General features: G+C 64.5%; 2 protein-coding genes across 7 annotated transcripts in view; one reads left to right on the top strand and one right to left on the bottom strand.

Moving 5' to 3' along the window:
* The window catches only part of SLC5A10 (solute carrier family 5 member 10), a 41,664-nt gene extending 34,743 nt beyond the window's left edge, over positions 1–6,921 (top strand). For 2 of the 3 annotated variants that reach the window (XM_072877948.1, XM_072877949.1), the window contains 6 exons: positions 2,519–2,626; positions 3,001–3,151; positions 5,469–5,637; positions 6,102–6,317; positions 6,486–6,573; positions 6,827–6,921. In XM_072877948.1, coding sequence (XP_072734049.1) covers positions 2,519–2,626; positions 3,001–3,151; positions 5,469–5,637; positions 6,102–6,317; positions 6,486–6,573; positions 6,827–6,921 — 827 coding nt within the window. The remainder of the gene's footprint in view (positions 1–2,518; positions 2,627–3,000; positions 3,152–5,468; positions 5,638–6,101; positions 6,318–6,485; positions 6,574–6,826) is intronic. The other variant, XM_072877950.1, reaches the window with a different exon arrangement.
* Positions 6,922–7,315: 394 nt separating this feature from the next.
* Positions 7,316–14,184, bottom strand: GRAP (GRB2 related adaptor protein). 4 transcript variants are annotated; one of them, XM_072878121.1, is made up of 5 exons: positions 14,071–14,184; positions 12,741–12,838; positions 11,378–11,500; positions 9,597–9,801; positions 7,316–8,105 (listed from the first exon to the last, which is right to left on the bottom strand). In XM_072878121.1, exons 1-5 carry the CDS (start codon positions 14,146–14,148, stop codon positions 7,920–7,922), a joined length of 690 nt encoding a protein of 229 aa, XP_072734222.1. In that variant the 5' UTR covers positions 14,149–14,184; the 3' UTR covers positions 7,316–7,919. The 4 variants fall into 4 exon arrangements, with proteins under 4 accessions (XP_072734222.1, XP_072734224.1, XP_072734223.1 ...); XM_072878123.1 differs by having other exon boundaries at positions 7,316–8,100; positions 9,628–9,801; XM_072878122.1 differs by having other exon boundaries at positions 9,633–9,801.
* Positions 14,185–15,593: the final 1,409 nt, after the last annotated feature.

The following is a 15,593-nucleotide window of genomic DNA, read 5'->3' as shown; positions in this document are numbered from 1 at the left end:
AAATGGCGGCTTTTCTCCTCTTGCATTGGAGTAAAAGGGTTTATGCCAATGCTCGGGAAAGGCTGGCAAAACCAACCCCCCGCCCGTCCGTCCCCTGGTGCAAAATCGTGTGCTGGGTTGTGCCCAGCTCTGCTCTGTCGTGTGCAGGAGGGGGCAATGGGGACAGGGGCCGTGGGGATGCAGGGATGCGACAGCACAGTGTGTGGGGATTAGGACACGAGGAGCAAGGAAGCGTTTGGCTCCCACCAAATATCGGCTCAGGAGGTGTTTCGGATGGAGCTGATGACTTTATGGAAAGGCTGCGCTGATCCCATGGGGATTTCCCAGTGGTGGGACGTCACCTCCATGTTGTGACCTGGGTGCAGCAGAGACCGAGGGTGCTGGAGGCAAAACTGGGTATTTTGGGTGAAATCCCAGCCCTGCTGAGCAAGCGGTGGTGGCCCCTTCGCTGACGGAGTCGCACCTGGGACAGCAAACGTGACAGAGCCGAGCACCCGGCCAGCACCCACAGGGGAGCTCTGAGACCTCGTCCCTGGTCGTTGTCCCCCCTTGGGTGGCCCAGCCCTGGTAGGTTGGGAGATGCCCTGGATCGGGGCCGGTGCATCGAGCGTGGGTGTGCGTGGCGTGGCTGGAGCGTGCTGCGGTTGTACCCACCTCAGCCACTGCCGGCTGCCCCGACTCTGTTTTTATTGTGCAAGGAGATTTATGGTCTTTTTAGCAGGGTGTGTACGCTTATGGTTTATTGCATGGCAGTGTAAACATGGCATCCCATCGGTCATGCGATGTGCTGGTTCCTATGGCTGCGTTGGAGAGGGGACTGGGACCGCAGAGCCCTGGACCATCGCCTGACCCCTGCGCGGGGCGAAGACGCCTGGGTCCCCTGTCCCCTGGGGATGGAGGACCCAGGTGACTTCACCCCACATGGCGAATTCAGCACCCAAATTGTGTGCAGCCCCCATGCACGGAAGAAGCCGGCAGCTCCTTTGTAATCTCCTGCCTGCTTGCAGGGACAGGTCGCCGTGGCCAAGGAGGTCGGTCCCCGCTGTCGCAGGTGTCCCCGCTCAGCCGCCCCGGGCAGACCCAGCTGGACAGGCAGCGCCCAGCACAGGCACTGGGGCCGGCTCCTCCCAGCTGCAGATGGAAGCATTAATTACAAGCTCCTAATTAATTTCCCATCTCTAGCAGAGGGCCTAATGACAAAGCAAGGCAGCAGGGTACGACGCTGGGCTCTGCTCCTGCCTCAGGGGCTCTGTCCGCCCCGCTGGGCTTGGCTCCCACTGCCTGCATGCTCCTGGGTCCCACTGAGGGGTTCGGTGGCAGAGCTGAGCCCTGGGGCGGGCGTTTTGGCCGGGCTATAACACCCAGACACTGCTTTTCCCTCTGGAGCATCTTCCACCCGCCGGCTGCCAGCCATTTGCATGGAGCCGCGCACAACGTGGTGTTTTAGAGAGAGGGAAACTGAGGCACGGAGCGGTGATGGCAGCTTTAGTCACAGCTGCTGGAGGACAGAGTCACTGGAGCCCCAGCGCTGACTCTAAACCTGGGGAAAGGCGGCCCAGGCTGGGCTTTTTTAGCGTCCTTGGGAAGCGCTGAGCATTGCCTGCGGTCTACTGCCTGCACCCCGCCTTGCACTCCCATTGCACCCCATTGCAACCTCATTGCACCCGCACTCCTTTGCCAAAAGCCCCGGGGTGTTACCAGCTGGTGTTTGCCTTGCTGCTGGGGGGCCAAGGGCTATACCCTGCTTTGGTGGCGGTCACCGCACAGGAGGACCGGGACGATGCTCCTGGTCGTGTGCGGGGATCACCCACGCTACTCCCGGTGCTCCTCGGCGGGAGGATGCAGACCGGAGAGCCAGGCAGCCCATCCATATTTATGCCTGACACTAATTTCCATCCATTTCAATATTTTATGAGCGTAACAATAAAAAAAGGGTTCAGCGCTCGTTGAGACATAGAAGTAATTGGGCGTTGACGGTCCTGGCAAGCTGCTACGCGCGTCCCAGGGAGCTGCTGGGTGCTGCCCATGCGGAGGTAATTGCCGCAACGGTGCATGAACCCGCCTGGCCCCGTGCGTGGGGACAGGCAGCGCCTGCCCGCGGGGCTCTGCCACCTCCGGCCGTAGCCCCGGGTCCCGGCGGGGCCAGTCCCGGCTCTGGAGGTCCCCCCGGGGTGGCTGTCACTGGCTTTAATGTGGGGAGGGCTCAGCGGGGGTAGATCCGAGCGGAGCTGGGCTGGGCGCAAGGCAGCGGGAGGTGAGGGCGATGCTGCCGGGCCGGATCCTGCCTGTGTCGAAGCTGATGGGGGGGAACGAGGCTGGGGGGAGGCAGAGGTAGATGTCCATGCGGGACGTGCTCCCCGCTTCTCCCCCCAGTCCCCTGCCAAGGTCTGGGCACTGTGGCCGTAGCGAGGGGCCAATATCCAGCCCGGTGGGATGGGGTGCTGGGGGAGGGAGGGGGCTCTGTGCTGTCCCCCACCCTGCGAGGGGTCCCGGTGTGTCACCTGCCTCTGTCCCCCAGATGCTGTGGCCTGCGTGGACCCCGAGGAGTGCGCCCGCGTGTGCGGGGCTGCCGTGGGCTGCTCCAACATCGCCTACCCCAAGCTGGTGGTCGAGCTGATGCCCAGCGGTAGGTGGGTGGGAGGAGGCACCTCCGTCTCCACCGGGCTTTGCTGCACCCCGGGGCTGCCGTGCATCCATCACCACTCGGATGTCGGGGGGGACCCCGTGTCTGGTCCGGGTGGGCTCGTGTGCAGCCCTTCCGCAGGTGACCCTGGCAGTGAGGCCAGGGGATGCAGGTGACCCCAGGGTCCCAGCATCCTGGGGTGCAGCTGGGTGTCCCCAAACCCGCCCCAGGGGAGATCCTAGTGCATGTCTGGGGAGGGCAAAGCATTACCCTTGGGCAAAGCATCGGGGCTGCCCCATCCTACCCACCCCACCCCACCCCATCCCATCCCATTGCCCCCAGCTCGGCCACTCCCTGACGGTCCCTCTCTTCCCCAGGGCTGCGGGGTTTGATGATCGCAGTGATGATGGCTGCACTCATGTCATCCCTGACCTCCATATTCAACAGCAGCAGTACCCTCTTCACCATGGACATCTGGAGAAAGCTGAGGCCAGGGGCCAGCGAGCGAGAGCTGCTCCTGGTGGGCAGGTAGGGATCGTGGCTTTCGGGGAGACCATGGGTTTCGGGGAGACCGGCAGGGCCGGTCTGGCTTTCTGTGATCTGCCTCTGGTGCGCAGGAGCCTGCGAAGTGCCTGCACGCAGCCCGGCTTATGAAAGGAAAACAAGCCCTTGGATTATTTTATATATGAAAGTGCTGGAAAGGCAGACGGGGAGTTCGGGGTGTTTGGAGGGGCAGGGCTGTGCCTGGCACGAAGCCTTTCCCTCGTCGCCTCCAGCCCGTTCCCTGGGGGAAGCCGATGGCTGCTCTCCGCCGAGGTCACAGCAAAGTGCGCAGGGGACCTTCGCCGGGCGGCAAAGGGCCGTGCTGCCTGCACATGCCCCGGCTGCTCCCGGGGGATGGCGGGTGCCAGCGGGGAGCCCGGGAACCCGCCCGTGGTGCCACGCTCCGGGCGGCAGAGTCAGCGCTGGGGAATGCCCCGGCACGGTGCCGGGGTGCCGGGGTGCGCGGGGAGTGTCCTCGGCGCAGGGCAGACAATAACAAGGAGGGAATCTGGGTCAGGGCTTTGGCTGGGCTGTGCTGGGGCTGTGGGGAGGGTTGGCTGGTCTGGCGGCTCCGGGAGCAGCCATTTCTTGGCATCCTCTGTCTTCAGAGGGTGGGAAGGGGATGGGCAGCGATCCCGGGGAACTGCGGTCCCACTTGGCTCCCCCATGGAACCGGGGTGCTTGTCTCGCAGCCTGCCTCGCCCCTCCCTGACACTGGCTTCGGTGCGGGTGACAAGGGGTGTAATAACGCCGGAGAGCTTTCCCGAGGACGGTTAATGAGTGTTTGCGAAGGGCTTTGCTCGCCCAGGGCGGGAGTCGCTGCTGCAGTCGATTCCGGGCGATTCGTTAGCGCACGGGGCAATTTGTGGGCGCAGGGTGCTGCGAACCGCCGCCGCCGTATGGCCCCACGGGAATATAGCAAACAAATGTTTTGGAGAGGAAAAAAAAAATTGTGTAAGCTGCAAGTTTGAGGTTTTCCTACCTGCCAGCACGGGGACAGGCGGCTTGGGGTTATTTCTGAGTAGCTGTCCGGGGGTCCCAGCCGCCCCCCGGCCCTGCCAGGGTGGGGACGCCCCGTCCAGCTCAGCACAGGGAGGGAAGGGATTTGTTTGTGGGGTCAGAGAGAGCTCCCGGTTCCTGGACCTGGGGATCTGAGCTCCCACCATGGCCGCGCTGCCTGGCTGGAAATCCCCGCTGGTGTTTGATGCACGCTCTGTGCCGAGGCGAGGGCACGATGGCGAGAACACCAGATCCCTCCCGAATCCCCCCCGAGCTCCCCGCAGCAGGCTGTGCCGGGGCTCTGCACTCCATCCTTGCCTGGATCTCGACCGTGGGCCATGTGCGGAGGGGGGCACGGCTGCCCAGCACCCCCAGCTCACCACCGTGCTCAGACACTCCTCCATTTTTCCCATGACCTTTTAGCATCCTCTGTGGCTTAAAGACGTACTGAACGCGGGGTTTTTCTCCTACCCCTCGGGTCAGGGCGTGTGTTTTGCACTCAGGCTTCTTCCTCTTTCCAGCACGCCAGGCAGGTGGGGGACGACTCCATCTAGAGATGCTTTCATTACTTTTTTTTTATTTTTTCCTACTTCTGCTTTTTGAGATGAGCAGATGGAGACGTAGGTAATTCTGTGAAGCTGTAAACAAGCCGGGCTGAGCTATAAATACGGTGGATTTTGGGACGTGTCCTGCCCAGCCTGTCTGCTCAGATTGGGCCCGAAAAACTGGGGTCTGGCCAATGCCCCTTGCTTTGGAGGAGGGTGATGCCGCAGGGTGCGGCTGGGATTTGGGCGAGGATGGGGACGGGGTGATATTGGGGGACAAATGCACCCCTCCGTCGCAGCCTGGCCGTGGGGAGCTGAGCACGGGGCAGCTCAGCCCACAGCCCTGGCTCTCAGCTGGGTGCTTTGGCCAGACGCAGGGGTGCAGAGAGCTTCACCCAAATCCGGCCAGAGCACCCAGCCTCCGCGGCTGGGGGCTTTTCAGAGCAAAACCGCCCATTGCCCAGCGTTTCCCCATGGGGGGTCCAACTTAGCAGCCTCTGGGGCTGGGCAGGGGCCTAAGGAGCCCTCGCCTGCCCGGCACTGCCATAATTAGCATCCTCCGCAGCCCCAGGGATGTCACCTGGTGACGAGCATCCTCCCACCGACTCTCCGGCATCCCCCGGCCAGCTCTTCTGTGCCGGCACTGGGACCCATCCCCTGACCCCGGGGACCCCCCACCGCCACGGCGATGCCACGGGTGCGAGGAGGTGCGGGTGGGACAGGAACATCACGCCACGCCGCATTGCTGCCGCTCACAGGGTGGTCACGGTGGTGCTGGTGGCCCTCAGTGTGGTCTGGATCCCCATTCTGCAGAGCTCCAGCGGTGGCCAGCTCTACGTCTACATCCAGGCTGTCACCAGCTACCTGGCTCCTCCTGTCACCGCCGTCTTCGTCCTGGCCGTCTTCTGGCCCCGAGCTAACGAGCAGGTACGCAGCCGGGGTGGCCCTGGGGACAGCTTGGGGACACGGGATAGTGCCAATACCTCCCTGCCCATCCTGCTCCCAGGGACCCAGCGGGGCTTGGATGGTTGAGGGGAGGAAAGGGGGCAGGGGATGCTGGAGGGGCTGGGGAGAGGAACCAAACCCAGCTGGTGTTTCCCCAGGGAGCCGGTGGGTGGCTGGTGCGAAGAGGAGGAGGAGGAGGCAGGTGCCACCATGCATGGCCACCAAGCGTGGCACGGCTGATGGGGCTGGCAGGGGACATCCCCTGCCAAGGGGGTGCAAATTTGGGCTGGGGCTCGGCTGGCCGCGGTGTGGCTGTCCCAGCACGCAGGGGCTGCTCGACCATCTCCCAGGTCTGGCCGGAGGGAGCAGCTCCCCGGGGGGGGTTTGTCCCCGCTGTGGGGTGACTGTGCCCCTCCGGCCACCCCCCGTGGACCTTTGCTTTGCAGGGAGCTTTCTGGGGCCTGATGGCGGGGCTGGCGCTGGGGCTGGCCAGGATGGGGCTGGAGCTGGCACACCCCGTGCCCCGCTGCGGAGTCCCTGACCGGCGGCCCTGGCTGCTCGCTGACATCCACTACCTGCACTTCGCCGTGCTGCTGTGCACCGCCACGGCTGCCGTCGTGGTGGGGGTCAGCCTGCTGAGCCCCCCGCCGCCGCTGGCCCGGGTGAGCAGAGCACCCGGGACCCCTCACCCTGGCCCCCACGGCTGCGTCCACCCACCGGACCTCCTCGGCTGGTGTCACCCAGGTGCACCCCGAGCTTGGCCGGGGGGGTCCCCATGGAGGGGTCCGGCCCGGGCGTGTTTTCTCACCAAATCTTGCCCTGGTTTTCAGCTAAAGGATCTCACCTGGTGGACCCTCTCGCGGGAGCCCCCCCAGCCCTCCGCGGACGGCACATCCCAGGGACCCCCTGATGGTGAGTGTGTCCTCGGGGCTGTCTGGCAGGGGAGGCATCTTCAGTGCCCCCCACTCCCCGCCTGTAACGGGCAGCAGGACAGCATGGATGCCCTGTGCCTCAGTTTCCCCAGGGCCATGCCACCCACCAGGAGGTGGCCGGTCCCCACGGCCCTCTGTCCCCCACACTCACAGTCTTTCTATACCAGGTTCCTGCTCAGCCACCCCGGGCAGCCAGCAGCCATCAAAGGCCGAGGGACCCCCGGCTGTGACCCTCAAAGACGCCACGGAGCCGCCCTTCTGGGCCCGCGTCTGTGGCATCAACGCCATCGTCCTGATGTGCGTCAATATTTTCTGCTATGCCTATTTTGCCTAGCGGCCTGCCAGCCCCCAGGGGCAGGGAAGGTGCTGGGAGGGGGGGAGAAATGGGGATTTGGGTGATAGTTTTTATTTGTCCTGTTTGAGACATGGGATGTTTAAATCCACTGGTGCAATGAGCTGGGCATTCTCAGCACCGTGGACCCTGAGCGCATCCCAGGGGGCTGTGAGGTGTGGGGGGCGTTTGTGGGGGCAGCGAGTCCCTGGGAGGGGTCTGGGGAGAGGTATTGGGGTGGGTGAACAGGGGCTGCAGGGGAAGCAAAGCCACAGCGAAGCAGCAGGTGCGTGAACGTGGCCATGGGACCACTGTGGCGGCGGTGGAAAAGGAACGGCCACGCTCGAGGGTGTCACCCAAACACATTTTACTAGCTCTAAATAAAAAATAATATTAAAAAAGCGCCACAATTTGCAGCTATGAACAGCACTCACAGGACTGAATCCCCCCGGACCAGCCTTCTCCGGCGCCCCGAGTCCCAGCACCCCTCCACGGCACTACCCGGCCACATCCCGCCCTGTTTGGAGCCGGGGCTTTGCAGGGTCTGGAGAGGAGCGAAGGTTCGGGGTGCACATGCCGTTCCTCCCTTGTTGCTGCCACCCCACTGGGTCATGGCTTCGGAAAAGTTTTTATGGCCCCAGTTCAATGCTCCGTGCTCCCTCGCTGGGGAGCACCGCTGCCAGCCTGCAGCGAGGGGCGATGCCTGGGCTGGGGGCGGCGGAGGTCTCCTGGGTCCGGGGAGCAGGGACAGCTGTGGCTGATGGTTTGGGGTGCCGGAGCCGGGCAGCCCCTGGATGGGGATCATCGCCAGCCTGGCCTCTACCTCCAGCACAGCCCACATGGCACCAGGACCGCGTGCGTCGGCAGCCTGGCGTGGGGACGGGCACCGTCTGTGGGGACGAAGGGACGCGCGGTCCGCGTGTAGGCACAAAGCAGCTCTGGTGAGTGGGGGGCAGCGGGGGCTGCGGTCCTCCCCGCTCGCCCGCGGCACCGGAGGCAGCTCACTTGTGGATGGGGTGGACGTAGTTGCGGGGGAAGAGGCCGACGCGCCCGTAGATCTTCCCCTGCCACCAGTTGGGGTCGGGGTAGTCCAGGACCTCGATGATGTCCCCGCGGAGGAAGGGCAGCTGGGAGCCGTCGTGGGCCGAGAAGTCAAACTGGGCTTGCACGAATTTGGGTCTCCTCACCTGGAGGAAAGTCGAGGGCAGGAGTTGGCGGGGGGAGAGGTGACCCTGTCTGCCGGCCCCTCTGCACTGGGTGGCACTGTCTGAGTCCCCAGCGTGACGGGGATGCCGTGCCACTCTGTGGCGAGGACCAGTCTGGGGGGGCCAGAGCACAGAGGGTGTGGGGGTACCGGGGGTGCCCGCTTGGAGGACAAGAGACAGGAGCTAGGGAAATCCTGCCGTGGGAAGAGCTGGAGTGCTGGAGATAGCCCTCCCCAGAGCCTGGGGAGCAGGGGAGCACCCTGGGGTGCATGGCAGAGCCTGGGGTGCAGGGGGAGCACCCTGGGGTGCAGGGGAGAGCCTGGGGTGCAGGGGGAGCACCCTGGGGTGCAGGGGAGAGCCTGGGGTGTAGGGGAGAGCCTGGGGTGCAGGGGGAGCACCCTGGGGTGCAGGGGAGACCCTGGGGTGTAGGGGAGAGCCTGGGGTGCAGGGGGAGCACCCTGGGGTGCAGGGGAGAGCCTGAGGTGTAGGGGAGCACCCCAGGGCACAGGGCTCACTGTTCCTTCTGCCTGGGAGAGCTGAGATGGGTGCCCAGGGGCCCCTTACCCCTCAGAGGCAGCTGGCACCCCTCTCCTTCCCGGGTCCTTCCCGGGTCCCTCCGGGTGCCCGAGCAGTCCCCAGCCCAACTCGCAGGGCCCAGTTTCGCCACCTCCACAACCACCGCCGCAGGGCTCGGCTTTGCTGGAGCTCACCCGGAGCTGGCTGTGCCCCATCCGGAGCTGGTTGGGCTCTGCCACCCGCTCCGGGCATCACCCCTGGCCCGAGGGACGGTGGTGTGGGCCTGGGGCAAGCCACCATGCCCTGCCCTGCCCTGCCGAGCTGCTCCGGTGGCTTTTCTCCACCCCGTCTGCCTCACAGCGCTGCCCGTCTTGGGCTGTTCCAGCCTCTCCTGCTCCACGCTGCCTCGAGCCGAGCCCGAGCGTGGGGCCAAGCGCCAGCCAGGCACCTGGGATGTCCCTGTCCCCCTCTGCGGGGACGCTGCAGCCGGGGGAGCTGAGCCTCAAGGGGACTCACGCAGGCGTTGGGGACCGGACCCCCAGGATGCTTCTCCCAAGGGTGGTGGGGGAGCCTGCGCCCAGGGGGGTCTGGACCCCATCTCTGCTCTGCGCCTGGTCATTTGCTCTCCTCCGTTTTGTCCCTCTCTGCTGTTTCCTAGCCATCGCCAGATCCCGTGGCCAGCAGGGAGGAGCAGGAAAAGTTCAGACAGGAGGAAATCCCCGTCCCCCGGGAGCCGCAGCCCCGTGATGCCTCCTCATGAGCACGGTCTGGGGTGAAGCGAGACCATGGCGGTGCTGCTGACCCACAGGCTCGTCCCGTGCCTCGGTTTCCCCATGGACCATAGCAGGGCAGTGGCAGCCCTGGTACCAGGGGAGCGATGGGGGATCCCAAAGGGGATCAGACATGGGCTCTCAGCCCGGCCCCGCTGCCAGCCATGCCGTCACCCTGCGTCCCAGCCCTGTGCGTCCCCATGGCCCCATCCCCTGACGGTACCTCCTGAGTCTGGTCCTCATCCCGGAGAAAGATCTGCTGCTTTCTGGCGATGGTAGTTGTCCTGTAGAAATCCACCAGCTCGTTGAGGGAGTTGAACTTTTCCTCCCAGAGGAAATATTTGCCGTTCCTCTCCCTGAGCACCTTAAAGTGCTGGACGTGCTGCCCGTAGCTGCAGATGGAGGATGGATGTTACCTTGGCCCCGGGATGCTGGCAGCACCCAGACGCCCTGGCAGCAGCCCAGGGGCCGCTTGCTGGGCTGGTCCTCCGGAGGGGCTGTGTGGGGTGCGGCTGTGCCCATGGGTCCCACTACACCCATCCTGCCATGGCCAGGGGTGACGGTAGCACTGGCGTCACTCATGGCCCCGCTGGTGAGGCAGTGGGTGGAGGGTCCCCAGCACGCCAGTGACACGGACCTGCAGCTGAGACCTGCCACAGCTCATCCCACACACAGCTGAAGCTCAGCGCCTGGCCCCAGCACAGCGGGATGCACGTGGGCTCGGGGCTGGCAGCACGCCAGCCACGTGTAGGGCAGGTGGCTTTGTCCAGGGGGCAAACAGGGGCCACATCTGAGGCCACAGGGTCAAAACACTCACGCAGGGCAGGTAAGAGCGTAGGGTGGCCGTGGGCTTGGGTACTGGTGCTGCTTGGGCTTTCCTCCCTTTCCGGGAGGGGTCACTGGGAAGGGTCTGGGGGGATTTGTGGTCCCTGCACCTCACCAGAGCCCTTCAGCTGCATCCCCCTCTCCTTCCTCATCTTCCCGCTTCGCTGCCAAGAGAAAGCGTGGTAAGAGCTGCAGGTCTCAGCTCAGTGTGTACTGGGAGGAGACTGCAAAGGCTGGGCTCAGACTCTCAAATCCCCTGTGCCCCCAGGGACCCCCAAGCTGCAGGAGGACGGGGCAGGCCGGGATTTCCCTTGCCAGCCCCCCCATGCTGTCACCCCCTTGGTGCCGTACCTGGGGGTGGCAGGTTGGGGTGCCCACACTGCAGGGCTGGCATGGGGCCACTGCGGGGACCCGTCGCTGCCAGGTCCCCAGGCAGGGGCAGGGACCCGGCCACGCTGGTGACGCACGGCAAAACGCGGTTCCCTCTCATTATGGGCAAGAACCTCCTTAAATGCTTAATTAGAGATCAGCAGCGTGAGAAAGTGGCTGGCTGGCCTGGGGCTGGCTCCTGCTACCCTGGCCCCAGGCAGGGAAGGGGCAGCGATGGGGTGAGAGGCCCGGCCCATTGGCATGCTGCCTTCGTATAGCCCTGGCTGCCGATGCCAAAATCATCGGCCCCGTGGCATTGGGACGCTGCAGCCCTTTGTCCCTGGGGATGCTCTGGACAAGTTGGTCCTCCAGGCCACGTCCCCTGGGCTGCACTTGCAGCTTGGCCCCAGCCCCGTTGTTACCCACATGGCTGTTATTTAGGGGCACCCCAGCGAGGGACCCCAGGCAAGGCAGCGACACGGCCCAGCGGTGCAGGCAGGGAGCAGGAAGCGGCTGGGACGGAGGCGGAGCGCGAGGCTGCAGAGGGGAGGAAGGCCAAGTGTGAGGCTGCGCCTGTATGCGTCGGGGACATGGCTCCGCAGCCCCCAGCCCCTTCGAGGCGGCTGGGGCAGGGCAGGGTGCTCGCCCCTTCCCCAGCACCGTGGTTGGGAGCGTGCATGAGGGTGGCCTGACGCCCTCGGTCCCCAAAGCGGGGGCAGCGGGGGGCCCCTGCCCATCCCGCCACATGTCCGTCCGCGTCCCACAGCCACTTACTTGACGGAGATGGAGAACTCCCCCGGGGCGCTCTCGCTGTCGCGGATCAGGAAGGCTCCCAGGTGCTTGCGCTTGAGGAGCCGCTCCTCTGCCAGGTGCCGGGAGATCCTGCCCGCGTACCACCTGCGATGGCACCGGGCTCAGCCGTGCGGGCATCCCTCCACACCCGGGGACACCCCAGTGCCACATCCCCACCCCGCAGGAGGGAGGCACCGAGAGCCCCGGTGCCGGAAGAAGCGGGGTCCCCGTTGGGCTCCCCACGGGGCTGGGACACCCCTGCAGCCGTTTCTCCCTTCCCCCTCCGCCATGATTTATCGCAGCGCTTTCGCAGAGGCAGCACCGCAAGGTTCTGTAGGTGCAAACATGTCCCCATGAGCTGCCTCGTCCACGTCGGGTTTGTGCAGCATAGCCGACAGCCGTGACCGCATCCTGTCACCCCGCTTGCCACACCACCTGCCCTGTCCCCCACCTTGCTGCTGGTCCCCCCACTCCCCCCCATGCCCCCCGTGGGAACAGCCCTGCCAGGTGCTATGGGGTGGGGTTTGGAGAGCAGAAAACCCTCCGTGCCGGGATGAAACCCTTCCTGCCTGCGTTGCCGGCAGCTGCTGAAACAAGGTGGAGGAGCAGCGTCCCCATCTCCCGTCCCTGCCAAGGCTGCGTCTGTGTATTTGGGAGCCCCAGGCCACGAAGACCCTCTGCTACCTGTTAAAATTGCCCTGTGAATGATCAGCCACAGACTTAAGCACGGAGCATCTCCCAGTGCCAGCCCTCCAGGTGCTGCATGGAAGAGGCTGCATCTCGCCCATCCCGGCTTGTTAACCGAAGCCGGAGAGGCAACGGGATCTGCCCCGGGCTGCCCCGAGCCCACGCGTTCCTGCTCCCCAGCCACAGCCCCGAGCAGGTTTGGTATGGCATTTAAATGTGATTTACCAGGGGATAATGATACATAAAACACAGGTTAAAACAGGGATGGATTATGCTGGGCTTTAATAACACAGTAATAGGATTGTGTCTAATGCAGTTGTAATCCCATAACGCTTTGTTGTTCCCAATTATCATTTATTTAGCGGGCAGCCCGGTGCAAGGGTTGTCGGGGTTCTGTATGTCAGGGGTACGTGGGCATGCTGCTGCCTCCTGTCCCCTCTGGCTGTGGTGGCAATGGCAGACTGACCCGGCAGGCAGACCCCATCACTCTGTGACTCAGTTTCCCCATGTGCGGGACTACCCTGGCTCGTGGCAGACCTTTGGGCACTGGGATGCACCCTTGGGATCGCTGCCTGGGTGGTGGGAGAGGATGTCCTGGTGGGTGCTACCAGAGCAGGGCTTCGAGCCCCCCTTCCCCGCACGGTGGGATGGTACTTACGGGTGCGGCTTGACCTTGATGTAGTTTTTGGGGACGAAGCCCTCGCAGCCGTACAGCTCAGCCTTGTACCAGTTCTGGTCATCTTCCATGTTGAGGATCTAGAGTGGGAGAGGAGCAGGGGGGTGTCAGCCCGGCCACCGTCCCCCTGGGAGAGGGGCTGAGTGGGACCCCCACCGCTGCCCCAGACCCGACGTCTCCCACTGAAACCTGGGAAAAAGGGGGCTCTGACAAAGGCAACATGGTTTGGGGGTGTTTGGGGGCACCTGTACAGAGCTAGCTGCTCCCTGCAGCCCTCCTCGGCTCATGGTTCGTCTGGCTCACCACGGGTGCTGGCAGCCAGGGGGTGCCCGGCATTGCCCGAAACCCCCGGGCAGGGAAAGGGGTAAAATCTGTCCCCAGAGGACCTGGGGTGGCAGTTGGGGTCCCGTGTCACCCCGGGGAGGCGGCAGCTGGGTGCTCCGTGGGAGGAAGCGCCCCGGTGCAAGCAGGGGCACTGACACCCGCTTCCGCGTGACACCATTTTCCAGCCTCCCACGCAGGGGCCCAGGGGCCAGCACAGCTGTGCAAACAGGATCCGAAACCCCGGGGCACGGCGCTGGGGCCGCGGGGAAAACACGCCGGGGAGGCAGGGATGGGCAGGGTGGGTTTGGGGCCCCGGGTTACAGCCGTGCCGTGCCCTCGCCCTCCCTGGCGCTGGCTGCACCCGGGGGGGCTGCTGGGTGCTGGGGGTCCGGGAGGAGCTGCCGGCATCTCAGCATCAGCCCTGCAGAGAAGGGCGAGTGGCCAGGCAGCGTGGCAGGGCGTGGGTGCCCTCGTCCCCACTGCAGGGCCGCAGTCCCCTGGGGATGTTTTGAGTCCCCCTGAAGCTTTTTGGGATGCGCAGGTGGTATCCGAAAGCCCGTCCCGATGCCAACGCCTGGGTGGGTGTTTGGGCACATGCTCCCTGCTGCCAGGTCCCTGTGGCTCCCAATGCCCTCGTGGGGCAGGGGAAATGCGTTTCAGCCCCGGGGGGCTGCTGCGGAGCACAGCTGGTGGCACCGATGGCCAGGGAGGCCATGTGCCGCATCCCGGCTGGGTCATCTCTGGGGATGTGGCTGGTGACACGGACAAAGGGTACCCACTGCTGCTGGGGATGCTGCTCCAAAAACCTCAAGGATGGCTCCTTATACCCCACAGAAAGCCCCAAAGAGGCACCAAAGCCAGGTGCAGTGAAAGCGCCGGTGTCGCCCCACGCCATGCCATGTGCCCACTCTGTCCCACAAAGCAGGAGCATCCAACGCCCCCATGGCTGGTGACCCCCCATGACTGGTGACCCCCTTGCTCCCCATACCTTCAGGGTGTCCCCTTTCTGAAAGGGCAGCTCGTCCTTCTCTGTCGCCTTGAAGCTGTACAGAGCCACCGACTCCATGCCGCTGGCTGTCGGCTGTCACCAGGCAGCGGTGGCGAAGGGTCCCAGGGGCTCACGGTGCCAGGGCGCAGGGCTGCCTGGGGCTCGCTGCCCCGCGCTGTGGGGCTGTGGGGGTACGGGGCGAGTGCACGGCGCAGGGGTGCTGGCAGGCAGGAAACCGTGCTGATGTCAGCGCGCTGCTGGGGCGAAACGGTGAGCACCACGCGGGATGCCGCCGGCAGACACAGCTGCCCAGATGTGCTGGGAGGGGGGGGAGCCATCCTGGCCCGCCCGGATGCCAAGGGCCCCATCTGCAAAAGGACCCGGGCGCATCGGCTGGCGGCACGATTCGGCATCGCCTCTGCGGTGGGCTGTGGGCAGCAGTGTCGGGCAGCCGCAGAGTTTTGGAAGGAAACTGGATGGCGATGGGCTGGATGCACAGGCTGAGGATGTGGGCGAAGTACGCCCGAAGAGCACGGTCAGCAGGTCAGGAGTGCTGATGGGGGAGTCTCTGATGTCTTGTAAGGGCTGAGCTGCTGGCACGGCCTTTGAAAGGTGGCTTGGTGGGAATGGTTGTTTCGGCAAAAAAAAATCATGGAGGGTGGAATGAGCAGAGGCGCAGGGAGGCAGGGTGGATGCACACATCTGGTTTCTTTGGAAATCAGACTGAAAACCACATGACAGGTCCCACCTCCAAACAGCGAGGTTTCAGCATAGCTGTTACCCACTTTTTGGGTTGTGGCCCTTTGGGGGTTGATTTTTTCCAGCTTTCTTTTGCAGGGCTAGGGAAAAAAAATCCCTTTTAGACTAAACCAACTTCCTGCAGCTCTCGTGGGCGTCAGGCACTGAGTCCACAGCGCCTGCACACAGGGCATCGCTCTCAATGGGAAGGTCCCCAGTGCTGTGCAGCCTTCCCATCGTGTGCGTGGGCCGGGGCATGAAGTGCACAGAAAATCCGCCAGATGCTGGTTTTGCTTTCCTGCGAGGAATTAAACCGGGGACAGCTGCGGCTCAATCCCTGCCCATGGACTTGGGCATTTTTCAGCGAAGAGCAGGATGCCGCTGCCATCTGGCCGGGGAGCAACGAGCCCCGGTGCTCGCAGGGCCTCTGTGGGGACACCGGCTTGGCGATTCGCCTCCTCCAAACCTTAACCCTGCTTCCCAAGTGCATCTGAAAAGCAAATGCTGTGCAACACCCCACCGAGGCCATTTTCAGGGTCTCGGTGCCCATAGGAAGTGGAGAGGAATGTGTAGGGTGGCCCTGGGTGTCCCCACACCTGGCGAGGCCCCAGTCCCCAACGGTTATCCCCAGCACGGCCCCGGGTCCTGCTGGTCCCAGGGGAAGCAGAGACACTGGGAAGGCCGGGGAGGGCAGGGGGGACCGTGGGAAGAAGCTCGGTATGTGCACGCCTGTCACAAGGAGGATGGGACTCAGCGAATCTCCGTGGCCCGGCAAGACCCAGGGG

Source organism: Ciconia boyciana, chromosome 13 (assembly GCF_034638445.1).
Source record: "Ciconia boyciana chromosome 13, ASM3463844v1, whole genome shotgun sequence".
Taxonomy (NCBI): domain Eukaryota; kingdom Metazoa; phylum Chordata; class Aves; order Ciconiiformes; family Ciconiidae; genus Ciconia; species Ciconia boyciana.
Note: the sequence above shows the minus strand (reverse complement) of the source record. Positions and strands in the feature narration are given on the sequence as shown.

What these genes read in the sequence shown, in the direction of transcription:
- GRAP (XM_072878121.1), bottom strand. Translation starts at nt 14,148, where the DNA reads ATGGAGTCGGTGGCTCTGTACAGCTTCAAGGCGACAGAGAAGGACGAG. An exon ending in AGAAAGGGGACACCCTGAAG is followed by an intron (nt 12,839 to 14,070) that starts GTATGGGGAGCA and finishes CTCCCACTCTAG; the next exon opens with ATCCTCAACATGGAAGATGA. An exon ending in ATCAAGGTCAAGCCGCACCC is followed by an intron (nt 11,501 to 12,740) that starts GTAAGTACCATC and finishes GTGCCATCGCAG; the next exon opens with GTGGTACGCGGGCAGGATCT.